The sequence below is a fragment of the Aspergillus saccharolyticus genome, assembly GCF_003184585.1.
Source record: "Aspergillus saccharolyticus JOP 1030-1 unplaced genomic scaffold BP01scaffold_36, whole genome shotgun sequence".
Taxonomy (NCBI): domain Eukaryota; kingdom Fungi; phylum Ascomycota; class Eurotiomycetes; order Eurotiales; family Aspergillaceae; genus Aspergillus; species Aspergillus saccharolyticus.
In genome coordinates, this window is record NW_020290646.1 from 231,697 (window position 1) to 259,678 (window position 27,982).

The 27,982-nt window shown below is 54.3% G+C and overlaps 14 protein-coding genes across 14 annotated transcripts; 7 read left to right on the forward strand and 7 right to left on the reverse strand.

Annotated features, from left to right (window-relative positions):
• Nucleotides 1-49: 49 nt before the first annotated feature.
• On the reverse strand, nucleotides 50-970 carry BP01DRAFT_359576 (uncharacterized protein). The gene has a single exon (XM_025575716.1). It carries the CDS (start codon nucleotides 835-837, stop codon nucleotides 244-246), a length of 594 nt encoding a protein of 197 aa, XP_025428305.1. The 5' UTR covers nucleotides 838-970; the 3' UTR covers nucleotides 50-243.
• Nucleotides 971-1,492: 522 nt separating this feature from the next.
• Nucleotides 1,493-3,468, forward strand: BP01DRAFT_347165 (arrestin C-terminal domain-containing protein). The gene is made up of 3 exons (XM_025573679.1): nucleotides 1,493-2,022; nucleotides 2,078-2,962; nucleotides 3,022-3,468. Exons 1-3 carry the CDS (start codon nucleotides 1,939-1,941, stop codon nucleotides 3,262-3,264), a joined length of 1,212 nt encoding a protein of 403 aa, XP_025428306.1. The 5' UTR covers nucleotides 1,493-1,938; the 3' UTR covers nucleotides 3,265-3,468.
• A 339-nt stretch (nucleotides 3,469-3,807) lies between these two features.
• On the reverse strand, nucleotides 3,808-4,084 carry BP01DRAFT_385637 (uncharacterized protein; the record flags this gene model as incomplete). Its single annotated transcript, XM_025577621.1, has 2 exons — nucleotides 3,808-3,984; nucleotides 4,046-4,084. 2 exons carry the CDS (start codon nucleotides 4,082-4,084, stop codon nucleotides 3,808-3,810), a joined length of 216 nt encoding a protein of 71 aa, XP_025428307.1.
• Nucleotides 4,085-4,368: 284 nt separating this feature from the next.
• Nucleotides 4,369-6,400, forward strand: BP01DRAFT_394370 (tRNA-splicing endonuclease subunit SEN54 family protein). Its single transcript, XM_025578318.1, has 3 exons — nucleotides 4,369-4,608; nucleotides 4,685-5,499; nucleotides 5,567-6,400. Exons 1-3 carry the CDS (start codon nucleotides 4,493-4,495, stop codon nucleotides 6,010-6,012), a joined length of 1,377 nt encoding a protein of 458 aa, XP_025428308.1. The 5' UTR covers nucleotides 4,369-4,492; the 3' UTR covers nucleotides 6,013-6,400.
• Nucleotides 6,401-6,626: 226 nt separating this feature from the next.
• BP01DRAFT_303676 (elongin C) lies at nucleotides 6,627-7,106 on the reverse strand (the record flags this gene model as incomplete). The annotated part of the gene is made up of 2 exons (XM_025572128.1): nucleotides 6,627-6,814; nucleotides 6,992-7,106. 2 exons carry the CDS (start codon nucleotides 7,104-7,106, stop codon nucleotides 6,627-6,629), a joined length of 303 nt encoding a protein of 100 aa, XP_025428309.1.
• Nucleotides 7,107-7,385: 279 nt separating this feature from the next.
• Nucleotides 7,386-9,146, forward strand: BP01DRAFT_136760 (SDR family NAD(P)-dependent oxidoreductase). Its single transcript, XM_025570531.1, has 4 exons — nucleotides 7,386-7,506; nucleotides 7,565-8,096; nucleotides 8,211-8,715; nucleotides 8,839-9,146. Exons 2-4 carry the CDS (start codon nucleotides 7,641-7,643, stop codon nucleotides 8,994-8,996), a joined length of 1,119 nt encoding a protein of 372 aa, XP_025428310.1. The 5' UTR covers nucleotides 7,386-7,506; nucleotides 7,565-7,640; the 3' UTR covers nucleotides 8,997-9,146.
• A 150-nt stretch (nucleotides 9,147-9,296) lies between these two features.
• BP01DRAFT_368340 (E1 ubiquitin-activating protein ubaB) lies at nucleotides 9,297-11,488 on the reverse strand (the record flags this gene model as incomplete). Its single annotated transcript, XM_025576502.1, has 6 exons — nucleotides 9,297-10,483; nucleotides 10,530-10,621; nucleotides 10,654-10,778; nucleotides 10,828-11,064; nucleotides 11,168-11,338; nucleotides 11,429-11,488. 6 exons carry the CDS (start codon nucleotides 11,486-11,488, stop codon nucleotides 9,297-9,299), a joined length of 1,872 nt encoding a protein of 623 aa, XP_025428311.1.
• A 1,075-nt stretch (nucleotides 11,489-12,563) lies between these two features.
• Nucleotides 12,564-14,844, forward strand: BP01DRAFT_359583 (queuosine 5'-phosphate N-glycosylase/hydrolase). Its single transcript, XM_025575717.1, has 3 exons — nucleotides 12,564-13,798; nucleotides 13,858-14,089; nucleotides 14,160-14,844. Exons 1-3 carry the CDS (start codon nucleotides 12,902-12,904, stop codon nucleotides 14,600-14,602), a joined length of 1,572 nt encoding a protein of 523 aa, XP_025428312.1. The 5' UTR covers nucleotides 12,564-12,901; the 3' UTR covers nucleotides 14,603-14,844.
• A 66-nt stretch (nucleotides 14,845-14,910) lies between these two features.
• BP01DRAFT_347181 (uncharacterized protein) lies at nucleotides 14,911-16,850 on the reverse strand. The gene is made up of 2 exons (XM_025573680.1): nucleotides 16,250-16,850; nucleotides 14,911-16,187 (listed from the first exon to the last, which is right to left on the reverse strand). The coding sequence occupies exons 1-2, from the start codon at nucleotides 16,432-16,434 to the stop codon at nucleotides 14,972-14,974; spliced, it is 1,401 nt and encodes a 466-aa protein (XP_025428313.1). The 5' UTR covers nucleotides 16,435-16,850; the 3' UTR covers nucleotides 14,911-14,971.
• Nucleotides 16,535-17,802, forward strand: cyp5 (putative peptidyl-prolyl cis-trans isomerase). Its single transcript, XM_025570529.1, has 3 exons — nucleotides 16,535-16,781; nucleotides 16,836-16,901; nucleotides 16,977-17,802. The coding sequence occupies exons 1-3, from the start codon at nucleotides 16,770-16,772 to the stop codon at nucleotides 17,544-17,546; spliced, it is 648 nt and encodes a 215-aa protein (XP_025428314.1). The 5' UTR covers nucleotides 16,535-16,769; the 3' UTR covers nucleotides 17,547-17,802.
• Nucleotides 17,803-18,329: 527 nt separating this feature from the next.
• Nucleotides 18,330-20,160, reverse strand: zpr1 (zinc finger-containing protein ZPR1; the record flags this gene model as incomplete). The annotated part of the gene is made up of 3 exons (XM_025579762.1): nucleotides 18,330-19,218; nucleotides 19,295-19,960; nucleotides 20,047-20,160. The coding sequence occupies 3 exons, from the start codon at nucleotides 20,158-20,160 to the stop codon at nucleotides 18,619-18,621; spliced, it is 1,380 nt and encodes a 459-aa protein (XP_025428315.1). The 3' UTR covers nucleotides 18,330-18,618.
• A 920-nt stretch (nucleotides 20,161-21,080) lies between these two features.
• Nucleotides 21,081-22,491, forward strand: BP01DRAFT_405324 (zinc-dependent alcohol dehydrogenase; the record flags this gene model as incomplete). Its single annotated transcript, XM_025578740.1, has 3 exons — nucleotides 21,081-21,806; nucleotides 21,869-22,325; nucleotides 22,387-22,491. The coding sequence occupies exons 1-3, from the start codon at nucleotides 21,271-21,273 to the stop codon at nucleotides 22,489-22,491; spliced, it is 1,098 nt and encodes a 365-aa protein (XP_025428316.1). The 5' UTR covers nucleotides 21,081-21,270.
• A 100-nt stretch (nucleotides 22,492-22,591) lies between these two features.
• On the reverse strand, nucleotides 22,592-25,596 carry BP01DRAFT_394379 (tRNA (cytosine-C5-)-methyltransferase). The gene is made up of 4 exons (XM_025578319.1): nucleotides 25,535-25,596; nucleotides 25,264-25,433; nucleotides 23,060-25,162; nucleotides 22,592-23,006 (listed from the first exon to the last, which is right to left on the reverse strand). The coding sequence occupies exons 1-4, from the start codon at nucleotides 25,553-25,555 to the stop codon at nucleotides 22,670-22,672; spliced, it is 2,631 nt and encodes an 876-aa protein (XP_025428317.1). The 5' UTR covers nucleotides 25,556-25,596; the 3' UTR covers nucleotides 22,592-22,669.
• Nucleotides 25,597-26,257: 661 nt separating this feature from the next.
• On the forward strand, nucleotides 26,258-27,823 carry BP01DRAFT_405327 (MFS general substrate transporter; the record flags this gene model as incomplete). Its single annotated transcript, XM_025578741.1, has 4 exons — nucleotides 26,258-26,293; nucleotides 26,447-26,648; nucleotides 26,703-26,795; nucleotides 26,852-27,823. 4 exons carry the CDS (start codon nucleotides 26,258-26,260, stop codon nucleotides 27,748-27,750), a joined length of 1,230 nt encoding a protein of 409 aa, XP_025428318.1. The 3' UTR covers nucleotides 27,751-27,823.
• Nucleotides 27,824-27,982: the final 159 nt, after the last annotated feature.

Here is a 27,982-nt window from a genome sequence, read left to right on the forward strand (position 1 = left end):
TTCACTTCCTGCATGAGCGAGGTCTCTACTAGACTCTTAACTGTCAACTACCGAGTGCTGTTCGCCTATTTGATCAAAATGATAACAGTTTCTTCGACAGGCAGCTTATCAGAGACACGCTGGGGGATCAAGCTTTCATTGTTCGACCTGCAACCTGGTGGTGAGTAAGGTAACTATTGACATCATGACAAGGTTCTTCAGATGAACACCTCTTCAAGGTCTTCGAATGATACTGTGCATTTATCAGGGGACTGGGTCCATCGAAGTGCCCTTCAGACTCCATATCTTTGACGAGAAATCATATTGAAACATTTGGTCCCACCAGCCGCCTCGCGATACGAGACCGATGAGCATCTCAATTTCAAGAGTGATCGAACAAGCTGCGAAATGACTTCGTCCTATGCTAAAAGGAGTTCTAAAAAGGGCAGCCCTACTGAGCAGGATCGACCGCCACTGATGGGAGCCACGAACAGACACAGCGCAAAGCTTGGTTCTAAGCTTGACTCCAGAAGCCCTCCAGCGAAACAACAAGTTTATACGTTGCGTCAGTTTTGGTGAAGTTGAATACGAGTATCTCTCTGTCAACGAGCCTCCCGTCACTGCGCAGGTTGTGCGATAAGAGCCAAAATGCATCACTAGCGGGAACCGATGGCCCGGTACACACCTTCGAGAGGGATATTGATTCGGACTGGCCGTACATTTCTGGCACATGTGATCCTGGAACGACCACCCTTTGCCCGTCGCCTGCGGAGTACGGAGTACCCGTATCGTAACGTGAATGTACTTGAGGAGACGCATGAAGGATTTGAGGTTGACAGGGTTGCTGACTCTAAACATCCTGACAGAGCTGTCAGTCTGAGACAGGCTTGTGGAGCCGAATTCCAGGATTATCTTCTCTGCAATGCTTCATCATGTCTAACAATAAGGAACTACGAGTTACCGGCTGGGAGTCAGCTTCAGCTGAGGTATGAACGTGAGCCATGTATTGTGAGTAGGCTGGAGTATCTCGAATGCTGCCGCCTTAGGCCATGCAATTGCGAGTAACATGGAATCTTTTTGTTCGGCTGAGAAGAAGTAACTCAAAACCTATTGTAGCGAACCTATGTCAGCCACGAGGAGGCTGATACGAAGAACCCAGTATACTTGGTTCAGGTACAGCTCTTGTTGGAGTCGGCGCCTTGTTTGAAGAACAATGCCAGTGGCCAAACTGCTAAAACAAACTTGGGTGTCAGGTGCGATATCACCATCGATTAAGTTCTGGAGAGCGGAACCTCATAAGCAACTTAAGTATACAGTGTACTGCGTGGAATGCGACTGCATGTAAATAAATTGCTTGCTCGTATTCCCGCTGCGGATCGATGACGGCAGAAAGTGCCTCGAGCAACTTAAAGGTGGACACTGGATGGAATTTGGCTAGTTAGTTCTTGTTAGCCGCCGCTGCAACTGAAACCAACCACTTTTCCCCCCCCAATTCATCATCATCATCATCACCTTCTCCCCTCCCCACATCGGCGCTTGTACAACAACTCTCGCTTCTTTGGCATTATCGTTTCACCCCTTTCCTCCCATAGCCGCCTCACCTTATTTCCCGGGTTCAGTTTCTTAACAGTCTTAGATCTGTGCGCCTTTACGCCGGAGATTAGCAACAATCCCAGTTCAAGCTCGCAAGCAGCAGTGTACCCGCCCTTGTCCAGCCTGCCTTGATCCGCACTCCAACCCGAGCTAGTCCTGCATAGCAACGAAGGACGGAACACCCCCCATCTGCGCCCTTCAAGGACTCTTCCGGCGCAGCGCGATCTACCAGGGACGGTCGCTGGATTTGATCTCTATGCGGGGATCAATTTATTTTGAGACTTCGAGGTCGCCCACCCAACGCAGCAACCCCCGAGCGCATTCCTCCCGACCGCCGCGTGCCCATGGTGGTGCGGGTGCATCGCTATGAGCAAGCCCGCCTTCGTGCGAGTGTCGGGCCCGCCAAATGGCAATTTCTTGATCGGATATCCTGGCATTTCTGCCACAATGGTGAGCCAGACCCTCGCTGTTTTTGGGTCTCAAATTGATCGCTGACCGGTACAAGCCACGTATTGAAGGTAAAGTCGAGATCAGGCCCAGCACTGGCATTTCCCTCCCTGTCAGTGTATCCCTCGTTACAATATCCCTTCATCGTCGCGAGACAATACATCCCTCGGCGGATTCCGTGACCAAGAAGCACCTTGCGCCACCTAGGAAGGAGATCACGGATATCGTGGGCAAGGAGATGCTGCTTTTCCGCTGCCCTGCCGGTCGAGAGTCCGAGGAGGTCATCTCGATGGACCTGCCTTTTGTTCTCTTCATTCCGTTCGGGCGGGGCGGAGCAGATGCTTCGAGGCGCGTCCCTCCCGCCAGCCTGCAACTTCCTAGTCGCACGGCAGAGACATACTATGAGATTGTGGTGGCCGTTCAACAAGGGCCCTCGGAACAGCGCAAATACACGTTTCCCGTCCCAATACAACGGTACGATACTCTATCCACGTTTGGCATGTACAATCGCCCCGAGTCGGCCGAGAGAGTGTCGGATCATCTGGTTACATTAGGTATATCCTTGCCTCGGTGGTCTTACGGGCCTCTGGATCCAGTGAGCGTCTACGTCAAACTGTCACCGAACCCGGACTGGATTAGTAAGGCACGGAAAGTCACTATAAATAAGATTACCATTGGTATCGATGAGGAGATTATATACAACCACGAGGGCGATGAGCCGCAGCGCAAGGTCAAGACTTTGACCAAAAGAACAGAACCGATTGGTGTCAAACTACCACCGTCGGGCTTTTTGACGAATCTTGGCTTGGTCTTCCCGGCCAAAGATATGCGGGATTCTGAAGGAATACTCCCTAGGAGCAAGCCGGGCTTTCCCACATATGCAGTCAGCGGGTTCACCACCACGGGAAGTCTGTACAAGATCGAGTACTATCTGACAGTCAAGGTATAGTCAACCTGGGAATTGTCTGATGTGGGACTGGGGACGCTGACGAGACTTTACAGGCCCACTTGGCATCTGCAAGAGACATCACCATTCGACAGCCGATAGTTGTTTGCCCGCTAGACCATGCAGGATGCAAGGAGGAGATGGAGGCTATAGAGCAGGCCGCCCGGGACGCAGTTCATGTGAACCCGGATAACCCCATGCTGCCTCTGCCCTCCATCGTACGGCCGAACGATCCGAACGCTCTCCGCCATCTTGGGGTGGCTATAGTTGGAGGCAAGCACAAGCCTTTAATTGACTAAGGGCCCCTCGGGCTTATCTCAAAGGATCGACCGCTGTCGATGTCTCTCCCGATTCAGTACCGGTCAGAAGATCACTCGTGCCACAGAGGTGGCCAGGATCCTCAAGAACTTTCCTTCCAATTCTTCTTTCTCTTCGATTGTCGATTCAGCATGCCTGCAGTTTCTGCACGAAGCATGGACACGTATTACGAATGCATGGGCGACGGAGTTTTTGTTGCATAAATTTCATGGTCGCTATGTGTGGATTCATTGGCGGTTGGCCAGGACAAAACCAGGTGTTCAGGGTGACTTTGCTTCGCTTGCCAGGGGTCGATGGTAGAGAGGAATTCGCCTGGCCCTGTTTCTTTTTCGCGTTCCGCTCATACAGTCTCATCTAGTGGTGTAAGCTCAATATAATATGTAAGATGTATCTGAAGAGGCTCGCTAAGGTCTAGAAACAGGATGCATGCTATCAGTGCAACATGAAGCAGGCGATTGTTGGATCAGGGATATACCGCTCCAACGGATGTAGATGCTAGCATTTTTCTGAAAATGAGTGGTTGATTATTCGAGCGACAAAAAGCTCATTGCGACGTCCAGCATATCAGGATCCACGGAGTTCGAGTTCCGCGCTTTCTCATCCATCTCGCGCAGACAGTCTTTGAGGATAATCAGGACATTCTGAAACTGGGGAGACGAGGCACCGAATGTGTTGAGCGCGTTTCTGAGATTTACAGATATCTAACATGGGGGTGTCAATGCGCAGCCATACAGAGGGTTAAAGATTTGAATCTGGTCCTACCTGTGCTATGAGTTCATTGTAATCAGTCGGCTCTTCCATGGTTCTGGCTTTGCTTTGTCGCGATGTTCGGGTTTGATCAGCGTTGGGTCGCGAAATAGCGAGTTGGCGAGCTGCTGTAGTCTTGATAGCAGCTGGACGGTGCTTATATCCTTCAAGCCATGAGCTGTCAGCCCAGTGCTCTTTGTTCAGTGATTTCAACACTGCTGGACTTGATTTGTGGATGCATGCTTGAAGCCAGCGCAAGCCCCGCGCGGCAGAATTTCTTATCGACCAGGCGCCTTATCCGTCTGTATCAATCGCCGGCTTCCGCCCACCTGCATATCCTTCCCCGACTCAAAAAAAACCCCCCCAGTAGCTCCATCTCGAGGTCCAGCTCTAAGCTACTCATACCACCCTCCCAACAGATCCCCAGCGCATGCACCCGCGCAAACGGATAGTCCACTCATAATGGCTGACGCCGACGAAGCAGCCATCCACCTGCCCTCGCAGGATGCGTCGGCGCACATCGAAATCGACCTCTCCGACGAGACACAGGACTTCCGCATGCTAAGCAACATATCCTTGTGAGCTTCACCGCACCGCTATCTCTTGTTCTGCCACTCTACTTCTCTGGGAGGTACCCCACTAACCCAACGCCAGCCTAACAGATGGCTCCCAAGCAAGCATCCCCAAACGCGGCGAGAAGGACTTCGAACCGAACCCGACCTTATACCAGGCCGATATCCTCTCCGCCTCGCGACAGGCGATGCACCACGCCCTCTCGCACCCGCGCATCCACCACCCCAAGAACCAGATCGTGGGGGTGTATGCGCCTGACGGGCCGGCTCCTCCCCCGCAACGAACTACTACATCAGTGGGGGGGCTAGAGTCGATTGCGGAGGGGTCAGGGCCTGCGCCTGCGGAACCATCACCCACGACAATCACGACGATAGGCAACGTCCACCCCGACGCCTGCGTTTACGTCGCGAACCCCAAGTCCAATCTCTTCAAAACGATCGGGCAGGCGGACCGATGGAATCGCATCTGGCTGCTTCCGGAAGAGGCGTTGTTTATGCTGGAGCGAGGGAGTTTGAATATCCGGTGGCCGCGGTCGGAGGTCGGTTTTGACGAGGAGGAGATGGATGGGAATGGGGTTGAAGACTCGGGAATCCCGATGAGTTTGCAGGCTGCGTATGCGGCGTTTGCATCTCGAGGCGGGCTGAATAGTGAGCGGTTCTCGGTGTACACGGGTCTGCGCCGGTTGGGGTATACGATCACAAGGGCTCCGGGGTGGGATGATGATGCGGAGGATACGACTGGCGATGACGAGTCGACATGCAATGAGAATGCCAGACAGCAGGGCGGTGGTGCTGGGTTGGTTGGTATTTACTCGAGGTTCATTAACTGGCTTTGTCCCCCGAGTACGAATACGGCGTTGGGGCCTGTTGCGGGAGTTGGGTTTCACCGCAGTTATGGTAGGTGGTTTTTCTCCGGTGGAGATCTGCTAGGCCCGCACAATCTTGCTGACATGGTGGTGGCTAGATGACATCTATAGCAAACTGTCGATTATCCCCTGGTACGACCCGACTGCGACTCCCAAAGCAGAGAGGTCTCGTGCGCAAGCGCCCTACCGCGTTGTATTCCACGTCTACAAACCCTCGACCCCGTTCAAGAAGTCTGCGCCTCCAGCCCCGGATTTCCGCATCGCCGTGGTGAACGCCCGCGCGCACACCTCCGTTCCCACCATGTCGCAGCTGGGGGCGCTGCTCGAAAGCACCCCCTTGGACCCGCCCTCGAGCGAGAAGATGAGCCGGCAGATGTACATGCGCCTGCGCCACGGATACCGGAACGTGATCCTGGCAGTTGTGGACGAAGGCGTTGTGAGCTACCTGCGGATCTCGGAGGCAGCCTTTGGCAAGGAGAAACTTTACAAACAGAAGGCGTTGGGGAATAAAATTCAACACCGTCCGAAGCCGAAGGGGCGTTGAATCTGTGTCAGCCATCGCCTTTACAGAAGTTTACTGCTACCTGCAATGCTTGGGTGCGAGCATGTATGTCTCCCCGTTGGGAGGAATTCTCCACGTCGGACCCCAAGATCCAGAGATGGATGGATGGGGGCTGCAACAGGGGATATAGGTGAATCTGCCATCATCTTTAGGGCATCCGTCTATTATTGACAGAGCGGATGCAGATGCTCAGATGGCTTCCGGTGCTGACCGGAGGGTGGCGGAGGCAGGCTGAGAGGGAATGCGCCACTGTAGAAATTGCTTGGTATATCAGTAATATCAACACAGGCCCTGCAAGCAACGCCGCCACTCTATTGTATAGCCTATATCTCAGACCCAGCCAAAAAGCATGGACATAATCCGCAACTCCATGTCATGTACACAAATCAAACAGAGAAAGGAAAAGTAGTTCACAGTATCGTTATCACATAAATTCGTCAATAGAGGAGGGTAAAAAAACCTGTAGCCACAAGCACGTCAGCAAGCAAATTCCAGCACAAATCGGACAACTTGGCTTCCCACCCCCCCACCACCACCATCACCACCTACCATATTTCACCTGCTTCTCACCACAAGGGAAACAGGAGCCAGGCGACTCAAACATCCAGATAATCCGCCGCCATCAACAACTCCAAACACAACTCCGGCGGAATCTCCATGTCGGGAACATTGGTCTGGTTCTTATTCTTCTCGTTGTAGCACAGATACTCGCAGACCTTCTCGAGCACAACGCCAGGGATATTCTCGAGCACGCAGCGGCCGGTCAACGCTTCGGAGAACTTGCCTACAGTTGCCGAAGAAGAAGAAGCAGGAGGCGGAAGTGGCAGGCCAGCGCTGACGCCGGCGTCACCTCCATCACCACCCTGCTGCCCCCTCTTGATGTTAGTCACAGAACCAGAACCGCTAGACGCAGCGCACGCGGCAGGTAAGGGAGGCGCGCGACGACGAGTAGAGTACTCACTGTTGGGATCGAGCATCATGGAGAGCGTCTTGGAGATGCAAGCGGTTGAGCGCGGGAGGACGAATTCGAAGCCGTCGCCAGAGACGAGGGTGACGTATTCGTGAGGGGTGGTCATGCTGTTCTTTCTGTGGTGCGTAACACTGAGGGGGGTGCGGATTTTCGTATGGGACTGGGGCTAAGGACTCGAGTTGTTTGGGTGATGTCGAGATGGTTATATAGATGGCTGATGCATTGAGGGTGCTTTGGTGCTTTTGGTGCTTTTGGTGCTTTGGTGCCGTGCCTCGACCGGGGCGCGCCGTGAAAGTCTCCGCGGAATTGGCGGCGGTGGGGGTCCGTGCTTGCTTGGCTTTCCTGGCTATCGGCGGGATTCCGAGATGAATACTTCCGTAGTTAGTGACTCTTTGCGCTTTCATCGCGCCAGGAATAGGTCATAGTTCGGTCTTTGCTTTGTTTGGATAGCTTACTGATACGCAGAAGATCTGCTGCGTATCTTATCCCTCGTTATTTGGGACGTCGTGAGTTCCGATTGCTGCACCTGGTCCATAGAACAATCTCATGCTAACTAGGATCTAGATCCATACCATACCATATCTTCGCATTAGACTAGACCATCACCGAAACCAGATTACTGTCCTGGACTTTGGCAATAATGCGACCAAACTACTCAGTGCGCATGTGCGCAGCACCTCGCCGAAGCACCCCTTCATCAACCCTCCTCTCCAGCTTGACCCATGCTCCAAGAGCATATTCCACCTCCACCTCCAGCACTGAAACCCCCCAATTCACCCCCTCCAACCGCCTCAAAGGCCGCTCATGCATCATCACAGGCGCCTCTTCCGGCATCGGCTACGCCATCGCCGACCGCTTCCTCCAAGAAGGCGTCTCCCAGTTAATCCTGGTCGGACGATCCCACTCGCGCTTGATTGACGCAGCGTCTAGACTTGAGGGCGCCAGTTCCAGCAGCAGCTCCAGCACTTACAAGGCAACCGACGCAGACCCCTCACCCCCGCACCACGAACTCCTCCCCTACTCCCCAACCATCAGCCTGTTAATTGGTGACATCGCCTCAGCAGGTACTTGGACGCGCGAGTTGGAGAAAGTGATGGTGAGTTCTAGTTCATCCTTTTTTTCCCTCCTTCCCATATGCCTATGCTTCTCAAATCCTCCCAAGCACCACCCCAACCCTCCCCCCAAAACTAACCCATTACCAAAATACAAGCAAACCACCAACCCCACAATCCTCATAAACGCGGCCGGCCTCTCCATCTCCTCTCTCCTCGCCAAGTCCTCCCCGAGCACCATCGCCCAAATCCTCGACACGAACCTGCAAGGCGCGATCCTCACGACAAGGGCCTTTCTGCGGGCTGCGATGCGGAACCGCGTGCGGGTGAGGCGGGGTTCTACTGACACTCCTACGCAATCAGAAGCAGATGCAGCTGCAGATGCAGGAGCAGGTGGTTCGGGGGTATCAGGTGGCTCAGCGGCAAGCGCAGCAGGAAACAACGCACCCCAACCCTCCAAATGCATCATCAACATCGCTTCCCTCCTCGCCCACAAGGGCGGCACGGGAGCTGTGACATACGCGGCCTCCAAGGCCGGGATCCTGGGGTTGACGAGGTCTGTTGCCGTCGAGGCGGCGGGAACAGTGGCGTCGATGCCGGGGGCGGTGCCAGTGCGGGCGAATGTGATTGTGCCGGGGTATGTGGAGACGCCGATGATTTCTGGTGAGTATAAGTTCTTTTTTCTTTCTTTTCTGGGGGAAAATGAGAGATGGTGGGGTGCGCTGAGCTGCATGCTAAGGATTCGGGCTTGACTCGATGCAACGAGGCTAATGGTCACTGCTATAGACTTCACCGAAGGAGAGACAACCCGGCTCAAGCAGAGTATTCCGCTTGGGCGGTTCGGGTTGCCGCAGGAAGTGGCGGATGCGGCGGTGTTCCTGGCGGAAAATGAGTATGCTAATAATTGCGTGTTGAATTTGGACGGGGGGTTGAGTGCGGTTTAAATCCCTGTTTGGGTGGATGAATGGGTAGACGGCTGTTTCGTGGTCTGGACGGTGGTTATCTGTAAGATTATCAGGCAGGTCATGGTATTAGATTATCTTGTCTCCGTAGCGTCGGATATTTGGCCTAGTATCTACTCCAGGTCATAGTTCCCCTGTCTATGATTACGGAAGGTATAATCCATAGATTGGGGTGGGAATAATGGTACATGCCTCAAGAAACACGAGATGCGAGTGAGCGCCAGGAGTCTAGATTTGGGGAAACACACGGTGCAACGGGATAAACAGTCAGCCTAGGTATCATCAATCATCAATCAGAATTGCACCGCCTGTACTCTCATCCAGAACAATAGGATTAGACCCGACGCCATTTGCCTCAGACACTCCCGCAACCCGCTTGACGCGGTCGTCTCCGTTGCTCAATCCGGCCTCGTCTGCGCTGCGCTTCAGCTTTGCGGCTGCCGGCTCTGATGTGCCGTTGACCTGCTCGGAGGCCGCTGGAGTTGGTGTTTTGGGTTTACGCGGAAGATCGGGAACGGACTCGATAGTGATAGGGTCTTGTCCAGCGGCGCCGTGATCTTCAGAAGCAACCACACAAAGCTCGAGGTTGACGCGGGGCTCATCTTCATCGTCGATAACGGTGATGAAGCTCGCATTTTTCACGCCCAGGTCCAACAGTTTCTTCGGCAGGTTGTCTTCCAAGTCTGGGTCGTAGATAATACCCGATTCTGTGGTGAGTGAAAACTCCTCGCCGTATCCAAGCTTCATTTTAAGAATCTGCTCCACGAGGTCGTTGACTGTCGCACGCTTGGGGTCGATTTTGAGCCGGGCAATCGCGGAGGAGCAAACCGGGCAATTCGGATTGGGAGGTTGCAGAGCATCAGAGTTGATCGCGCGCGCGCCCGACCGCTCGAGGAAGACCATCTTGGCCTGGTCGTACTCTCCTTTCATCACCTTAAAGGCTTGAAGCACACACAAACTAGCAGTCATGGCATTTGTTGTGGCGATGGCAGGGATAATGTTACCAGCCATCTGCTTGGTATCGAATTTTGACTTGGGATCGATTTTGAAGATTGTTGCACGAAGATTCGCCGTAGCTGTGACAAAGTCCAGCGTATCAACGTCGTCCTTGTCAAACACAAGAATCGGCTTGGTGTCATCATTCGCGGCCTCTTGCAACGGTTTGAGGCGCTTGCTTAGTCGATCCAGGCTGTCCTTGAATACCACAAAATCCTCACCGGTAGACCAGACCTTCTGGTCGTTGCATGATATCGTAGTCGGAACCTCGGTCGACTCCTCATTCAACTTCTCAAAGTTCAGAGGCTCTGGAGGGGTACGAGTTTTCCACATATCCTCCATTCCACGCAGACGCTCAATATCCTCAGTGAAAACCTTATCGAAGACCTTTTTGGCGAATACGTCCGATCCCATCGACTGGCGAATTTCCTTGAGAGCTTGTGCTTCCTTGCGAAGGTTTTCGATTTCCGCAGCTGCTACATGTTAGAGCAGCTCGGAGGCCAATCGGTCAGAACTCACAATTCTCAGCATCTTCTGAATGATCGAATTCGCCGGAGTCCTCATCACTAATACCAAAAAGCTCACTTGAAGATGTCAGTCCCTGCTTAACACTAGGTCCTTGGTAGTGTAGTCAGCGACTCACGGGAAAAGGTAGCTCTTCGCCCAGACAATGCAGTGGATCGGTTGGCTCGGGGTGCTGCGGATAGTACACACAGGGAACGACTTCGGAATCTCTTTGGATGTGCAGTCGTAGCATTCAGTCAAACCCTACCCGCTATTAGCACCATGGTGATTAACAGGCAATTACAGCACCCACCTTCTTGATGACCTGCACTTGACCGTTGAACCCGGTTGTTCCACTCTCGATCAAAGGCACGTCCGCCGCCAGACACATGCGATTTACATGACGACGAGCTTCGAGGTTATCCAGCGCATTGAAGACGATATCGAAAGTGGCAAACCAGTCCACGCTGAACTGACTGTCCTTGATGTTTGCATGGTAGGCTTCGAGCCGGGCGTTCGGTTGGAACTTTTGTGCGACCTCCTTGGCGACCTATATGCGGCAGATTGTGGTTAGGCATGTAATACAAGGGAGGCGGATTCGGCGACGTCCGGGCCGCGCGGGGAGCTCGCAGAGAAGGTGTCGAGTGACGCACCAATGCTTTAGATTTCTTGATGTGTTCGAAACGGAAAAGAAACTGGCGATTCAGATTGCTCAGGTCAATGGTGTCGAGGTCGATGATGTGGATTTCGCCAAAGTTGGAGAGGAGGAGGTTCTTTAGCAACTCGCAGCCAATGCCGCCAGCGCCGACGAGGAGTACACGCGACTAGATTGTTCCGGTAACATTAGCAATTGTATTCGTAAGACAGACACTAGTGTGCCGCAGAAACATCTATGAGAGGGGAAAAAACGTTACCTCTTTGATCCGTCTGGCGAGAGTGCCCAGTGAGCGTCTGTGATAAGTATCGCGCGCCATGGATGCGGATGCGGATGCGGTGGACGGAGGAAGACCGAAACGATTGGTGTTGCTCTTAGTATGAAAGCTAGGGAAGCATCGCCCGATAGGAGGTTTATTCGGCGCAGTGAGAACACGATTGACAAGGGGGGAAGAGAGCGAGGGGAGAAATGGGAGGCTAGAAGATCAAAGAAGGGTTATGAAAGAAGTGTAGGAAGTTAGAGAGCGAAGGTTGAAGGTTGAAAGTTGACGAGGGAGAGAAAGAGAGTGAAAGAGAGAGTGTGAGGTAATGACGGCAGCTCTTCCGTCCCTCACTTTCCATCCCACCACTGCTGCACTCTTCTCTCACTTGACTTTCAGCTTCACGCTTTCACCACCCATCGCTTCAAGGGACAAGATTCAAATAGGAGGCGACGGGGGAGAGAGAGCATATCGTCAAATCCAGCAATCCGTCTCCTGCGTTGCCTTCTATGGAAAACAACGAATGAACCGTGCAGGCCGCGCAACAGCAGCCGGCGGTCCGTGGCCCGATCGCATTTCCCTGTTTGTCGCACCGACACGAGGCTGCTTGCCTGGTACTTTTGCTTTTCTAACTGATTGACGTTCCCAGGATTTATATTGATTGAATTGATTGATACTAACAAGTCGATGCATCCCCGACCGCATTGTAAGGCCCTCACATTCGATCTCCGAATCTAGGCCCGGCGTATCTACGGAAGTACTGCCCAGTGCATGGATGGAAGGCCCTCCGTTCAACATCCTCGATCCCTCACGTCTACCACGTTGGGTGCAGCAAAGCAAACTGGAACGTCACATCCTCGGCCAGCCCTATTGGCCGCTGATGGCAACAGTACCAGCGGCAATAAGTTTATGCACATCGTGAAGCCATGGCCCAGCCATGATCCAGCTGAGGTCTCCGCTTCACATTATTCCGAGTGGATAGCGATGTCTCGAGTGCGATCTGTGTTGCGAGCTTCGGCCACGCAAGCAGTTCTAGCCAATCCTCGTGCATCACAAAACTCTCATTACCAAGCAGACAACTCTGCAGCGGACTACTCTGTAGATCGAGAGTCGTTGCGCGTGGCATGCGACAAATGCTTGTCTCTGCCACTGTGACACTATGTCTCATACGAGGGTAGGCACCGGCCAATCAACCAGGGCAACTGGTTTCGCTTGGATCTAGGGTCTCTACCTCCGCTGACTGTAATCCCGAACGTCCTTTGCAGCCTCTGTTGTCCTTCAGACAAGAACCAAGCATGGACCGAGGCAGAACAGAAGGAATTCACCATGTGATTATGTAATCTGGTCTTATCGCCCCCCCAAAAGTGGCCGATAAGCGATAGGGAGGGGATCTCACAAGAGAAAATATCTCTTTCCCAGGGGCAGTCTGTTCACAGTGTCCAAGAAGACTTTTCTAGCGAGCATTGAGTTTGCATGAGAAGTTCCTTTGGTTCTTTGCACTCACTGGGTCTGGCCTCTTTACTTCGTGACTCTCTTTGGACCGGGTCATTTCCCGATTGCCGCACTTTTTGGGTCAACCACAGACCGTTGATTGTTGGTGCCTGTCTCCCGTGGAGTAAACCTCTTCCTCCAAGTGCCTACCAATTCTGTGCTCAGCGATCTTCTTTCTCTTCGTTTGTTTCTGCTCAATCCTTCAATTACTCGCGAGACTTGAGACTCACGTCAAGAACCCTCAACCCGTGCGTCAATTGTCCATCTCGTCACTTTCAACAGAATATCCGACCCAGCAGCTCAGCCGCCATGTCTGACGACGAAGCCGATCCCGAGTTGGTTGCTCTCCTGCGCAAGACCTTAGGACTGGGAGGGTCCCCCGACCCGCGCACGGCTGAGACAAAGGTCCTGCAGAACGCACAGTACATCTTCGACAATGCCATCGACGTGGCTTTGAACTCCGCCAAGACGAAAGAGGCCGCCGAGACCATCTGGCAGATGATGCAGAAGAAAGAGTACTCCACGCAGACCTGGGCCGAACACGAGCTACATCCCAAAGCGAAGGACGAGCGCACTGTCGACTTCATCTTCACCATGGACCTTCTCAATTTCAGTTTCTGGTCGGAACTTCCGAGCGACAAGCGCTTCGCGATTGAGTATCGGGACAAGAAGTGGACAGGATATTGGAGCTTGGTGGCGGCGCTACAACGGGCTTTGGACGAAGATATTCCAATCACAACCCCGGAGTTCTGGGCCAACGAGGAGGAATGCACCGAGGAGGTCATCAAGCATGTGTTCCGGTCTGCCACCGAGGAAGAGATCCCGTTGCTCGAGGAACGGCTGCAGTGCTTGCGAGAGGCCGGCCGAGTGCTGTGCAGGGTAGGGTGACCACATGCTGGGCTTCGTCGAGTAGCGAGACTAACCTGCTTTCTTTTCAGGAATACGAAGGCAGCTTCTTGAACTGCATCTACAGTGCCAACTACTCGGCTGCAGCCCTTGTCAACCTTGTGACGGAGAGTTTCGCCTGCTTCCGGGATGAGACCACCTTCAACGGGCGGAGAGTGCGCATCTACAAAAGGGCCCAAATCCTGGTCGCGGACCTGTGGGCCTGTTTCAACGGCGAGGGTTTTGGTGAATTCCACGACATCGACACCATCACCATGTTCGCAGGTAAAGCCGTCTCGTCTAAACCCCAGCTCTTGGTCTGACATACTTGGGCCTAACCCTTCTGGATTAACAGACTACCGGATTCCTCAAATGCTGCACCAGCTCGGTTGTCTGATGTACTCTCCCCCACTGGAAAGTCACATTCGCGATTTGAAGCTCATTCCCAGCGGCTCGAACTGGGAGACTGAGCTGCGCGGCGCTAGTATCTGGTGCGTTGAGTTGATCAAACGCGAGATTGAGCGCCGCCACCCCGAAGTCAAGACAAAACCCATTCGACAAACCGAGCCAGACCAGGCACCGGCGTCAAAGACTAGCACGCAGCCCTTACCTAAGGAACCCCAAAACCAAAGCTATTTCAGCGACACGGTTCCGAACCATGACGATGTGAAAGAGAGGTCGGCACGGGGCATCAACGCCATCCTGATCGATTTTTTCCTCTACGACACGATGAAGGAGCTGGAGAAGGAGGGGCAGGAATCCATCCCGCACCATCGCACCCGCAGCATCTGGTACTGAACAAGAAGAATAGAGCGAGTGACGTTGGCCTGTTTTGCGTTCTGTTGATACAATACCCTATACCCTTTGTTCAGTCCGGTTTGCTGCTGGAGTTTGTTGCTTAGACGTCATTTCCCATCGTCTATTGCTGTTGCTGGATTGGGGAACAATACATCCTGCATTGATAGATATCGTGGCATTGCGATGGGGCTTATCCATAGGTGTTATTTTATAGGTGTTTCATAGAATAGCTGTTGCAAGAGGCAAGTTAGACTTTGCTTATGGTCTGGTCTATGTCTATTGCTAGCTACCAGTGATTTCAATTCCACCATGGGTATCATAATTTCAAGAAGTGATCCATCTCCAATCTCCATCATCTCACCCAAGCAGTTACGCCAGCCCAGCCTTCCCTTCCAACTGCTCCACCCGCTTCATAATCGCCGCCCTCCAGACGGCAAACTCCTCCCTGCGATCCTCACTCAGCCAGTCCACGCGATCCTGCATCATCGTCCCCAACCCGGGCAACAACCCGCGCCTCGTCTCCTTGCCAATGTGCAGCCGCTGTTTCTTCCGACTCGGCTGGCCACCAGCCGTCAGGCCATCCTCCTCCTCCGCACCACCACCATAATCCGACAAAAACTCCTCATCCCCATCCACCTCCCCGGCCTGCGGAATATTCTCAAACCACTCCCGCCCTTGCGCCCATCCCTGCTCCATGATCAACGCGATCCACTGGTCCACATCTTCGCGGTGCCGACGCTCCGTCGCCGGGAGCCCCAGACTGACGAGTGCGGTCTGTCGCATCTCCGTGAAGGTCTTCTTATCCATGATTTGCGCGTCCGCCGCACCCGCACCTCCGTCCTTGTTCCTGTGGCCGTCGCCATCGCCATGGCTATCGCTATCAGCCACCTGCCGTCTCCGCGCCAGGACGAGAAAGTACACCGCCACGATCAACGCGCTAATCAGCTCCTTCAAGTCTTCCTCCGCCTCCTCGCCCCCGGCTGAAGCTGATGTGAGAACCGGTTCCAGGAACTCCAGCATCTCATCGTCCAGCTCCTCGCCGTGCTTGCCCGCGGACCGCGTCGTCTCGGCCACGAAAAAGAGAATCGAGGAAACCCCCGCGAAGATATGCGGGGGCAGGGTGCGGGAGATCGGCGGCCGGGACCAGGTGCTCATGCGGGGGGCGGGGGTGGAGAGGGTTTTGCAGACGGTGCGGATGGAGGACATTGTCCAGTTGGGGGCGTCGGGGATTTTGGTCGTGGTGAGGTGGTGGTCATTTTTCGCGGGTTGTGGTGGGTGTGGTTTGTGTCGCGGTGTTGTTTTGGTGGTCGGTGTTGTGTCTGCGGCGAAGGTCCGCTTCAGGGGTGTGGACTTGGTGGGTGTATTTTGCAGGCCCCCTGCCCCTGTTGTTGGGGGCAGTTTGGACGGTGTCTGGGTGAGGTGGGAGGTCTTTGTCGGGGTGCGGGTTCGTGAGGGTGTTCCTGGGGCAGAGGAGGGTGCGCCGCCGGAGAGGGAGCGGTCGAGGAAGGCGTAGAGTTTCTTGTATGTGCGCGGGGGGCAAGGGGGGTGGCCTAGTAGGCTCGGGAGTTTGAGCGTGCGTGATAATCTGGTTGCTGTGGTTTAGTACTGATGTGGATTGCGGGATTGTGGCAGGTTGTCTTGACTTACCTCCTACAGGCGATTTCCGCGCATGCATAGGGCCGTGCGATCTCTTCATCGGGCTTCAGACTAGAGGAGAGGCTGCGGGACTGCGCAACAAGAGATATGGCCAGGCTGAGGAGGTCGGGGGGTAAGTCTTGCGCATGGGTTGGCAGGAGGGTTGCCAGCGCCTGCTCGACTGGTCTGTTATTCATGACTGATTATGATTATGCAGTTGCGTGGATGTCGAGGGTGACCGGGAGTGCAACAGAAGTGACCACTGAGTCTAGTAGTTATTTCCAATGAAGTATTCACCAGAGACAGCCCAACCAATGCTCACAACACCAACCTGGACTTAACGTGCAAACACTGGAGACAAAGCTTGAACAGCAGCCCTGGATAACAATTGCAGATGTCATGTGACCGCAAGATTGACGATCAGCTGCGGCGCCGATAACCACTTCCGATAGACAGCGCTGCGCTTTCTCCTTGTCTTCTTCTTCCTCCGCAACATCCCAGCTTTCCTGCATTGAACAGACTCCCACCCACCATGTCTGTAACAGTAAGCTTCCCGCGCATCTAGACCCATTAACTACGCATCCACTAACAACTCCAGCTCCACACCACGCACGGCGACCTCAAAGTCGAACTCTTCTGCGAAGCCGTCCCCAAAACCGCAGAGGTACGTCCACCACATCCAGCATGCACAGCATGCACCACCTCCCCACCCCCGAGACTAACTCCCCCGGGAAAATAGAACTTCCTCGCTCTCAGCGCCAGCGGCGCCTACAACAACACCCCTTTCCACCGGTACATCCCCGGGTTCATGATCCAAGGCGGCGACATCTCCCTCACCTCCACGCCCATCAACCCAGAGACTCAAAAACCCCCTCTGCCCATCGACGGGCCCATCCCGAAAGGCGGCACCTCGATCCACCACCCCTACGCCCTGAACCAGGAGATCCACCTGCCCGCTCTGAAGCACCACACGCGGGGGATTCTGTCGATGGCGGCGCGGCCGGTCAAAGACCGCACGGCGCCGGGGGCGCAGGGCGCGACGGGGCCGACGATCAACGGGAGTCAGTTTTTCATTACGTTTGCGGCGGCGCCGCATCTGGACGGGGCGAGTACGGTGTTTGGGAAGGTGTTGAATCTGACGGCGCAGGATGAGGGCGGGGATGTTTTGGGGAGATTGGAGGGGGCGAAGGTGAAGGTGGATAAGAAGGGGAGGGTGGTGCAGCCGAGCCCGCAAGAGGAGAAGAAGGGGGAGTGGGAGAGGGTGGGGATTGAGAGGGTGACGGTGCATGCCAATCCTTTTGCGGGGTAATCTGTCTGGGGATTCGTGTGCTTTTGGTTGAGATACGGAGTAGAGTTAGTGTTGATGTTGAAGGTGAGATGTGCTTGTGGTTAGGAGGCCTTGGGGTTTTCTCGGGGGCCTAGGCAGGGGGGCTGCGCTTCGTGGCAGAGAGCTTTCAAAGCTCGGGTCGAGCTCAGCAAGTCCCCCCCTCCCCTCTACCTGCCGGTGAGAGCGTGGTGATTTCGAGCTTTGAGATCGCCGCTCCCGAGCAGGTGATGCCGTCGATTAGCAGTGTCCGGTGACACTAGCAGATGACTACACATCTCCGCCGTGGTCTTGTCACTGCTGTCCCCCTCAGAGGAGCTGCTGCTGCTGCTGCTGCTACACTTTTGGTCATTCCCTGTGGACCACGCCACTAGTCACTGCAGAGACAGACCTGCACAGCGCCTCGCAGTTTGCCAGAACCCAAGAAGAGAGGAGAGACGGACTGCATACCCCTAGATCACAAACCTAACACTAGGTCAAGTGGTAAGGAGTCCACGGAGACTCGAGTCTAGATAGGAATGCAAAGCGCAATTCGATACCCGGCATTCCTTCAGTCGTCAGTTTCGTACAGCAACTCCTCGGTTCGTGTATGTATAGCCTTCAGCTTGGCGCTGAAACATGTAACGAAATTCGATCAAAATGCAAGGCTGCACAAGAGCCACCCAATGGCGAAGACTGGCAGGAGCCAGGCAGAACGTAGACATGCTTCTACAATGTATGGTTCTTTTTATTACATCACTTCAAGGGCAGTGGCCTGGACCGTAGACTCTCACAAATACTGCGTATGATTAGGAAGTCTAATACAATCAGAAAGACGTCATGGCTCATCCCCATGGAAAACTTTTGTTGTATATGCACTAGACAAAAAACCCGCTCCATAGCCAGCCACACCAACTGTACAATGCTCACTCTCAAAGAACGGCAATTGTAAACAGAAGAATGGCGACGGAAACACCGTGTATGAATCATGAGCATCGTGAAACAACCCCAAAATATATCAACATTATAAACAAGAAGAAGGAAAAAGTCTATGGGTATCGAGTCGAGTCCATCCTCACTACTGCTCGGCGGGCTTCTCCTCCTCCTTTTGGTCTGCATCAGCCTCGTAGCCCTCGGTCTTCATATCCTTGAGGCCAAGCTCCTCCTCTTCCTCCTCCGTGCGAGTGTATTCTTCCGTCGTGATCTGCTCGTCCTTGGCCGGCGCACACAGATCCTGGACGTAGCTGCTCGCCATGGGATCCTCCAGCGTGATGTTGAATTTCAGCTCGCCGCTGATAGCCAAATCGAGACGCTTGAAGAAGCGGTCCCACTTCTCCTTGTCGGAGTCAGCCAGACTGTCCCCAGCGCTGGTGTCGGCGAAATCGAAGATCTGGCCGTGCAGCTGGTCGCGGATCTCCGTCAGGAGACCCTCGACGGTGGTGAAGCGGCCGCCAAGCGTGCCGGGTTCGACACGGACTTCGAGCTCCTCCGAACTCAACGCGCAGGTGTCGCTCTTGAGGATGTCACGGGCGAGATCGACCTCGTTCTCGACCCGAAGGGTGATGCGTTTGCCCTTTTCGGGGACGCTGCCGCCGGTCTTGACGTCGCTGGATTTGTAGCCGCAGTGGTCGCAGTTGGTTCCGAAGACGAGAACCTCCTTGAAATGAGGGATCTCAACCTGAATGCGGTGTTAGACAATCGAATCTCTAGCGTTGCTCCTAACGGAAGGAAGCAAGGAAGGGGGAAAAGCTCACCTGCTTCATATTTACCGTGCAAGGCTTAGCACAAGCGGGACACTCCGCCGGGAGAGAATAGACCTGGCCCGGCACGATCTCCTCATCCTCGGGGTTTCCCTGCTGCTCGTTTTGAACAGCATTGGGGTCACCGGCAATACCGAGCTCCTCGTTCTGTTCATGGGTGCGCAGGTAGTCGCGACGGCGGTACTTGTGGCCGGCGTCCGAGGTGGTCGGGGCAATCCAGGAGTTGCCGGTGGGGTCGTCGAGGCTGATGGTGAAGGGGAAAGCCGAGGCGTCGGACTCGAGGATCTTCTCGAGCTTGGCAATGATGGGCACCAGGGCTTCGTAGAGTTCCGGCGCTTGCTCCTTGCGCAGGTCTTGCTCACTGGAGAGGCTCTCGTGGATCTTCCGGATGACACCTTCGACGGTGGTCAGTTGGCCCTCACCCTTGGGCATCTCGATACCGAGGGACTCGAGCTTGAAGACGGAGACGTCACTGCGGACGACCTGGCGCTGCAGATCGGCCTCGTTCTCCACCTCCAAGTGGTAGATGGATCCCTTCTCTTGGATTTGCGAGGCGGACTTGATCGAGTTGTTCTTGAAATGACAGTGCTCGCATTCAAAGGCCTCGAGAATGACGTCCCGGAAATACGGGATCCTGATCAGAAGAAAGGTTGTCCGGCCCTACCAGATGAGTCGCATGTCAGTACATATACCGAGGGAACATTGGGTAGCTACGGAATGACACTGGATGGAGGCGCAAAACATACATTCTCATGACAGTTCATGCAAAGAGACTCCATGGTCATTGCGCCAGATTCTTCATTGCGCTCCACCAGATCACCGGGCTTCTGAAAAGCCACCTGCTCGCCGTCTGCAGACATTGTGAAGAAAAACGGGTATTCCGAAGAAGCAGCGATTTAGCAGCGGATGAGTGTCCTGCAAGCAGGATTTAACCACAGAAACGTAAAAAAAATAAAAGCGAAGAGAAGGTGTGATCTTTGTCAATGACAATTTAGCCAAAGAAGGTCTGACTCCGAAGTGAAGTTTATAGAGAGATTGAATTTCAGCCAGCGGCGGCGCGAACGTTCCTTTGCCTTCCGCGGGGCAGATAATAATTTTTGAGAGGGGCTGCGGAGAATTAGTCAGCCCCGCCAGATTGGGCAGCTGGCCTTGAATGCCTGAGGATTCAGGCAGCATAACCATGATAGACCCTCTCTGAGTCGATCCTATACAGCTGCTCATTTCCAAAACATCACAATTTTTCAATCAACTATTCACCTGACACACACGCCTTTGACCAATATCCACCCCACAGTAAGAACCTGCTCACTGGCCACCCCATGACGTTCTGTACGAAGATGCGGGGAAAGCCTTCCTTTGCCCGAGGTTGTTGCGGGGATTGGCAATCCTGCGCTGCAAGACCCCTGTCTCAAAGACGAAGTCCCAAGTCAAAGGCCTCTCCGATTGGCGATCATGCACGACTCTGTCAAGCAACATTGATCTCCTGCCCGATCAGGACCGACAGCACCACTCCTTCCAGTGGCAAAAGAGCGGGGGTCGCCCAGGCATCCTCGGTTGGTGTTGTCTTTGGAACATGTTCAGGATGTTTCGCCGAAGAATATCCTCAAGAAGGGTAGTCGATGTTCACAGCGAGATGTTTGCTTATTATGGGTGTATCTCAGCAGTAGGTTTGCAGCGAACGAACGTGTGGTCGGTGTGATAGGTCACTTGGCTCACCGATGTTGAGCTGGGTGATACTAGACCTCATCTAGCTTGAGTGAATATGCATGATCGTCAACATCGCGAACTTGGATTGAGTTCATTAGTAGCTGCTGTGAATGTATCCCCGCCAATCCATCACGTGTGAACGAGGAGAAGCACAGCTATAAAGAAAGCAACCCCTCCCGTAACTGCTCACAGCAGAGTCGAAGGTTCTCTTCCCCCAGACATTAACCTGATCAAGTCCTTACAGAGGCCACCCCCTATACACCATGATTACCCGCACGAGCCCCATTCCCAAACAACAGCGCGCTGTCGTTCGCAGCGGATCCGGCTCAACGGCTACCACCACGATCCAGACCATCGACGTAGACCTCCCGGGCCCCGGCCAGATCCTAGTCCGCATCACATGGACCGGGCTCTGCGGCTCCGACAAGGCTCTGCTTCACGACGAATGGGCCGGCTTCGGGGTTGCAATGACGCCCCAGGCTAAGGGGGTCGCAGGACACGAAGGCGTGGGTGTGGTTGTCGCGGTGGGCGAAGGCATGGAGAATCGCTGGAACATCGGGGACCGCGCGGGGATCAAGTGGATTGCAAAGACCTGCGGTGAATGCGAGTTCTGTCTGAGCGGCGTGGACGAGGTCAACTGTATCAGGCAGGTCAACAGTGGTTTCACAGCTCCAGGGACCTTCCAAGAGTACTGTGTTGCCGATGGACGGTATACCTCCAAGATCCCCGATGGGGTGTCCGATGAAGACGCCGGACCGATTATGTGCGGAGGGGTGACGGCTTATGTTGCCTGCAAACGGTAGGTGCCATGGGATCAAGACGAGCATGTGGAGTTTTGCTGATGAGCTGTTTGTTGGTCAGGGCCAATGTCAAGGCTGGTCAGTGGATTGTGCTGCCTGGAGCCGGGGGTGGCCTGGGTCATCTCGCGATTCAGTATGCACGGGCGATGGGTATGAGGGTCATCGCCATTGACGGCGGTGATGACAAACGAGAGCTATGCCAGAAACTCGGGGCCGAGGTGTTCATCGATTACCTATCAACGCCAGACATTGCTGCTGAGGTTCGCAAGATCACGACGCACGGAGCGCATGGGGTGATTGTGACGGCTGCCACCAAGACGGTCTATGCGACAGCGCCGACATATCTGCGGCCAAATGGCACACTGGTGGCTGTTGGTCTGCCTGCGGACCCCAGCATTCTTGCAGGAGCTCCTCCCATGCTCTTGTCTCTCAAAAGATTGAATGTTGTCGGTACTGTGACAGGGACCTTGAAAGATGTTGAAGAGGCCCTGGATTTCACTGCACGTAAAATCGTCCACGTAAGACACCCATTCGCCCTGTTCCTTGAGTCTCGAAATTGGTCATGCTAATTGCAATCAGCCTGTTCTGGTGAAAGGGAAACTTGAGGACCTCAACTCGTGGGTTGAGAAGCTGGAGAAAGGTCAATTGGCCGGGCGCGCAGTGCTCCAAGTCGCTAAAATATGAACCAACCTTGGGGGAATTCGGGCTACCTTGGGGTCCTCATACTTCAACACTACTGTGCTTAATCTCTCCCATGATATCTAAACACGGATACAATAATGATATGTAAACCTTCAGAAGAACAAAGAGTAATCAATTATTTTCAAGAGCTTGTTCGCTCAACTTCAATGGTTTTGAGAGATTATACAGTCGTGTTGAAGCGGTCCTCCTCATCACCTGCTTTAGTATAAGTCTCCCGGGTGTCCATCTGCTCCTGCTCATCCTCACCCAGCGCAAGGTTTTCCCGCTGGATCACATCTTCTTCTGTCTCCACAGGAACGTCAATAGGGGTCTCTTCGGCGGGGGTCTCCTCCGCCGCAGGAGTCGAGGATCCGGTCTCGCCGGAGCGCTTGTGCGTGGTGTTGACCAGCGGGGTATGGTCGTTGAACAAACGCTGGAGCATCGCGCGGCGATCCTCCTTGGGAAGCATCAGGTTAACAGAGTACATGGAGCGCCAAAGGGGAAGAGCCATATTCTCACTAAAGTTGTGTTAGCCGGTCTGTTTCGCTCAGGAGGAAGTGCAAGTACTCACGTGAAGCCTTCCTGACCAGGAGTAGGTCTGATGTAAAGGATGCTGCATCCCATGGGAATGTCTCTGACACGCTCACCAATTTCTCCGAGGTTCTTCCAACCCTCTTGGTCAACCTTAGGGAACATCTCCACAAGGAGACTGCGCAGAGTCTCCTTCTGTGTGAGAGTAACAGCCCGAGCAGGGCCGAGCCAAGGCTCGAGCATTCTCAAACCATCGGTCTGGACTCGCCAGCGACAGACGCCCTCACGCTGCACATCCTGTTTCACGAACATCTTCACACCGCAGTGCACAAACTTCATACCGGCTCCCTCGTTGGAGCTCAGGATATCGCGAGCAAGGGCGCTAGTGTAGTAGATAGTTCTCGTGGGAAGAGCCTCAGCGTTGCGGACCATGAAGCGGTCTCTGGGGAATCGCTTGGAGATCTGGTAGAACTCATAGATAGGGTCGAGCTCGGCGTGGTTGGGATCCAGATACTTGAATGGCTCCTCCACCGGTTGGCCGTTCTTCCGTTTCTGCGGGAGTTGGGGCTTCGCCTCCGTCGAAGCTTGTGTAGTTTCTGGTGCAGCCGGGGTGGCATCAGAGGTCTCAACATCGGTAACGGCAGGCGCAGGAGGGTGAATAGGACGATCGCCGACCACAACCTCGGCGCCATTCTCAAGCTTGGTCCTCTTAGCGGGGAGCTCATCTTCAATGGTCTCCGCATCCCGCTTGGCGATAGCGGGCTGGCTGGTGGCCGAGTATGGCAATTGATGTGTAGCCTGAGCCACGGTCGCGTTCTTTTCTGCCTCCAGCTCGGCCTCCTGGTCGTGAGCGACAAGGTCATCCAACGCATCAATCTTCTCAAGGGGCTCTCCATTGCCGTGCTTCTGCTTGAAGTCGAGCTCCTCAGCAAGAGCAGCGACAGAGGCCTTAGGGATGACCTTGGAAGAATCCTCGGGCTTGGCGCGGATTTCAGACAGCTTCTCTAGCACAACGATGAAAAAGCCACCAGTATCCTGCATGTGAGGGTAGATGCGAAGACATCTCTCGAGAGGAAGATCCTCGGTAGGCGGGAACATGCCCTCAGCGATTCTGCCCAGGCCGCTAATGCCCTCCTTTTCCTTGCGCTCTTCGACCTCCTTCCAGCTATCGTAGAAACGGCCTTCGCGGTCCATCACCTTCCAGTTGCGGAGTCCGGGAGCGCGCTTCAGCTCCGGGAGCTCGTTGCTGCAATCGACGATGCGGACGTTGGCAGAGCCACAGCGAGCCAGCGCGCTGGCGATGACAGCCTCGTTCTCGATAGGGTTCATACTGCAAGTGGAGTAGACGACACGGCCGCCGACCTTCAGCATTTGCAGAGCACGGACGAGAATGCGGACCTGAGTGGCGTGGAGTCCCAGAGCGTTGTTCGCGTTCCAATCCTTCCACACACCCCAGTTCTTGCGAGCAGTTCCATCTCCAGTGCAAGGCACGTCCGCCAGGATACGGTCGAACTTCAGGTAGCGGGCCTTTCCAGGCTTGCCGTTGACGCTGGGCTCAGCGGGCAACTTGATGGAGGGGAACAGGGTAGCATCGTGGTTGGTGACGATCAGGTTCGGGGAGCTCAGGCGCTTCATCTGGTGAATAAGCATGTGGGCACGCTTGTAGTCGGCATCGTTGGCGATCAGCAGACCGGTAGTTCTGCCATCGTCGTTGAGTCCCTCAGGACCGATCGGCTCATCGCCAGCCTTGCCCTCGGCAATCTGCTGCGTGACTTGACGCATAGCCTCTTCTTCACCAGTGTGGACCATCTCCATCAACTGCGCGGACTTGCTGCCGGGAGCGGCGCACATGTCGAGCACGGTCATTCCAGGCTTGAGGTCCATCAAGAGCGGGGGAATCATGCTGACAACCTCCTGTCTGCTGATGTTGCCAACCTCGGTCTCGGCGACGAGAAACTTCTGGAAGGATGCGAAAGGCGCAAAGCGACGAACAACTTGCTTGGGAGTGGTCATGGACCATGCGAGCTCATCGGGGTACCAAGGGACGGGGCGAGGGGGCTCGACGAAGTTGCCCTCGTATTTGATGGAGGTGATTTCGGGCACATATTGATCCTTGAGCTTCTTCTGAACAGCAAGGGCATGACTGTGCGATCATAAAATATTAGCAATCTGCACAGTATGGTGTACCGCGCAGACTAGGTCTGCGGAGATGTGCGATAATAAATTCTTAGGCGCATGACGTACCCTCTTGAGCCAGTGAAACGGAAACTGTTGGGGAGATCCCGCTTAAGAGCGGCCCAGAAAGCCTCCTTCTCTTCTTCTGGGACAAAACCCTGGGAGTTGTAGTAGTTCTCGAACTTCTCGTTCTCCCTGGCGATTTGCTGCCAGTTCTGGCGCTCTCCGCCTCTGCCACCCTGCGACAGGGGATCAGCACGATTTTTGGACGAGAACAGGCAGATTGATCGCGAGCTGCGATGCTGCAGGCATCGCCAAGGATTCAGAAGGCCACACATACCTTCTTTCCACGTTTACCCATGATGATCGAGTTTTGAATTGAGAGATGGAGTGCACTGGGGCTGGCCGCAATTTCTCCGCTGCAGAAAATCTTATCGGCGAAGCTCCTCCTCCATTTGCCTGAATCGCTTATGTAAGAGGTCTGCATATGCAGCCACGCTAGTCCGAATGCAGAATAACTTCGAAGTTGTTCTGCATGAGTTGGACAATTCAAGCATGTTGAAGGCCAACGTTGAGGCTCATCGGCCCTGAGCATGGTTGAGGTCATAGGCTTGATGTGAGGGGGATCTCGCACGATATTAAGCCTGGCAGAAAAGGCTATACAAATCACAAAGCTGGCATAACCCGATGAGCTACCGGTAGGCTCATACTACTCCGTACACAAGAGCACACTTCGCGATATGTGATAACACATTGAAGCTCAAAAATAACTTACGATTCGCCCGCTAAGCACGAGTCACCCAGGGGCAGGCTATGTCAGTTGCTGGTTCCCAGCCAGATCGTGTCCTTGTATACTAGTGCACAAGGACGTACCAATCGCCTACAACAGATCATCTTACAGTGTAGCCAGACCTATTAAACAGGCTGCTTCCAGTTGCTCAGTAGCAGTATGCAATTTCCGTCATTGTGCATGTTCAATGCATCGCTTCAATATAACCCTTGCATTGGGCTGCGTCAATTCTATATCGCCAACGCATAGAATCACCGCCTCGTGGCAGAAGACATGTTCATAAAGACGCCCAACGCCGTAGCGCGCACCGTACTCTTTGGACAGCTTCAACAACTATATCATGCTTCACTTCCAATCCAATCGAGAACTTGTTTTCAGCAGCGATAGGCCTTTCACCTGCAGATAATGAACGTTGAACACATCGAGTACTCGTCTGTCGATTCACCACTAGAGATAGCAGAGTATCCCGAAGGAGGCTTCAAAGCATGGCTGGTCGTGCTCGGTGCGTGGTGCGCGTTGGTTCCAGCATGGGGGTTGATGCACACAGCTGGAGCTCTCCATCTGTGGACCAGTACGCATCAACTGAGGAGCTACGAGACGTCAAGCTACGGCTGGATCTATAGCGCCTATGGGTTTTTCGTCTACTCGGCAGGGGCGCCAATGGGTGGGTACAAGGACTAGCAAAGAGATAATGAGCAGGAGTTGACCGTTGAACCAGGAATGATCTTCGATGCCTGGGGCCCAGCCTATCTGATCCTTGCGGGATCCATAGGGATAGTGGTATCACTGATCTGCTTGAGTTTCAGCCATGGTAAAGTTGCTTCACAGACTCTCCTTACGACAGCAGCAGGGCTAACCCAGGACCAGAGTACTACCAAATCTTCCTTTCACTGAGTGTGCTGGGCGGAGTATCAGCTAGCGCTCTATCCACCCCGGCCATCGCAACAATCAGTTACTGGTTCGAGCGTCGTCGGGCCTTCGCTACCGGCGTCGCCTGCACAGGAGGCGGGCTCGGAGGCGTCATCTTCCCCATCATCATCTACTTCATGGCACCGAAAATTGGATTCGGCTGGCCGATCAGGATCATCGCCCTCATCAGTGCTGCTCTGCTTCTTGTTGCGTGGCTTCTGATCACGACTCCACAGCCCGTCAGACCAGAGGCGATTGAAGGGCTGACTCTAAAGCCACTCAAAGACCCCAAATTCACCGCCACAACCGCTGCAATATTTCTCACAGAGGCCGCAATCCTCATCCCCAGCACCTACATCCCCTCTTATACCGTGCACGTGGGGCTGAGTAACCTCATCGCATATCTGCTGCTCGTCTTCCTCAATCTAGCCACGATCCCCGGCCGCATCCTGCCCGCTCTCGCCGCAGACCGACTCGGCCGCTTCAACACGATGATCGTCACCACCCTCCTCTGTGCAATCCTGACTCTGGCTTTGTGGTACAAAGCCGGCGACAGCCTGGGAGCGCTCGTGTGCTATGCAGTGTTTTTTGGGTTCTGGTCCGGGGCAGCGCTGAGTCTGTCGCCGGTCTGCATTTCGCAAACATGCAGCGTAACTGAGTACGGGTGTCGGAGTGGCATCGCGTACAGTATCGCCAGCATTGGGATGCTTCTGGGGATTGGGCTGACGGGGGTGATCGAGCAGCAAAGCCAGAAAGGCCTCATTGTGTTCACGGGAGTGTTGTTCCTTGCTGCTGCGGGGGCATTCGTTGTTGCGCGGGGAGTGAGTTGTGGCTGGCTGTGCACAGCCCGGTTGTGAGAGTGAGCACCAGGCGTGCGACCAACCATTTGTGTCTTGAGGCTGGACCTGGAGACTGAGGTGTCCTAACACAGCGTCCGAGACCCTCTTATCCTATGCCACTCAATCGGGCCTGTACCTGTAGTAGCAGCGTTGAAATGATCCAGAGTGTCTGAGTTTATACATCCTGGGCAAACTCACCAAGACAACCCACCTTTCACTGGCACCGAACAAATCCCGATAAACACCAACT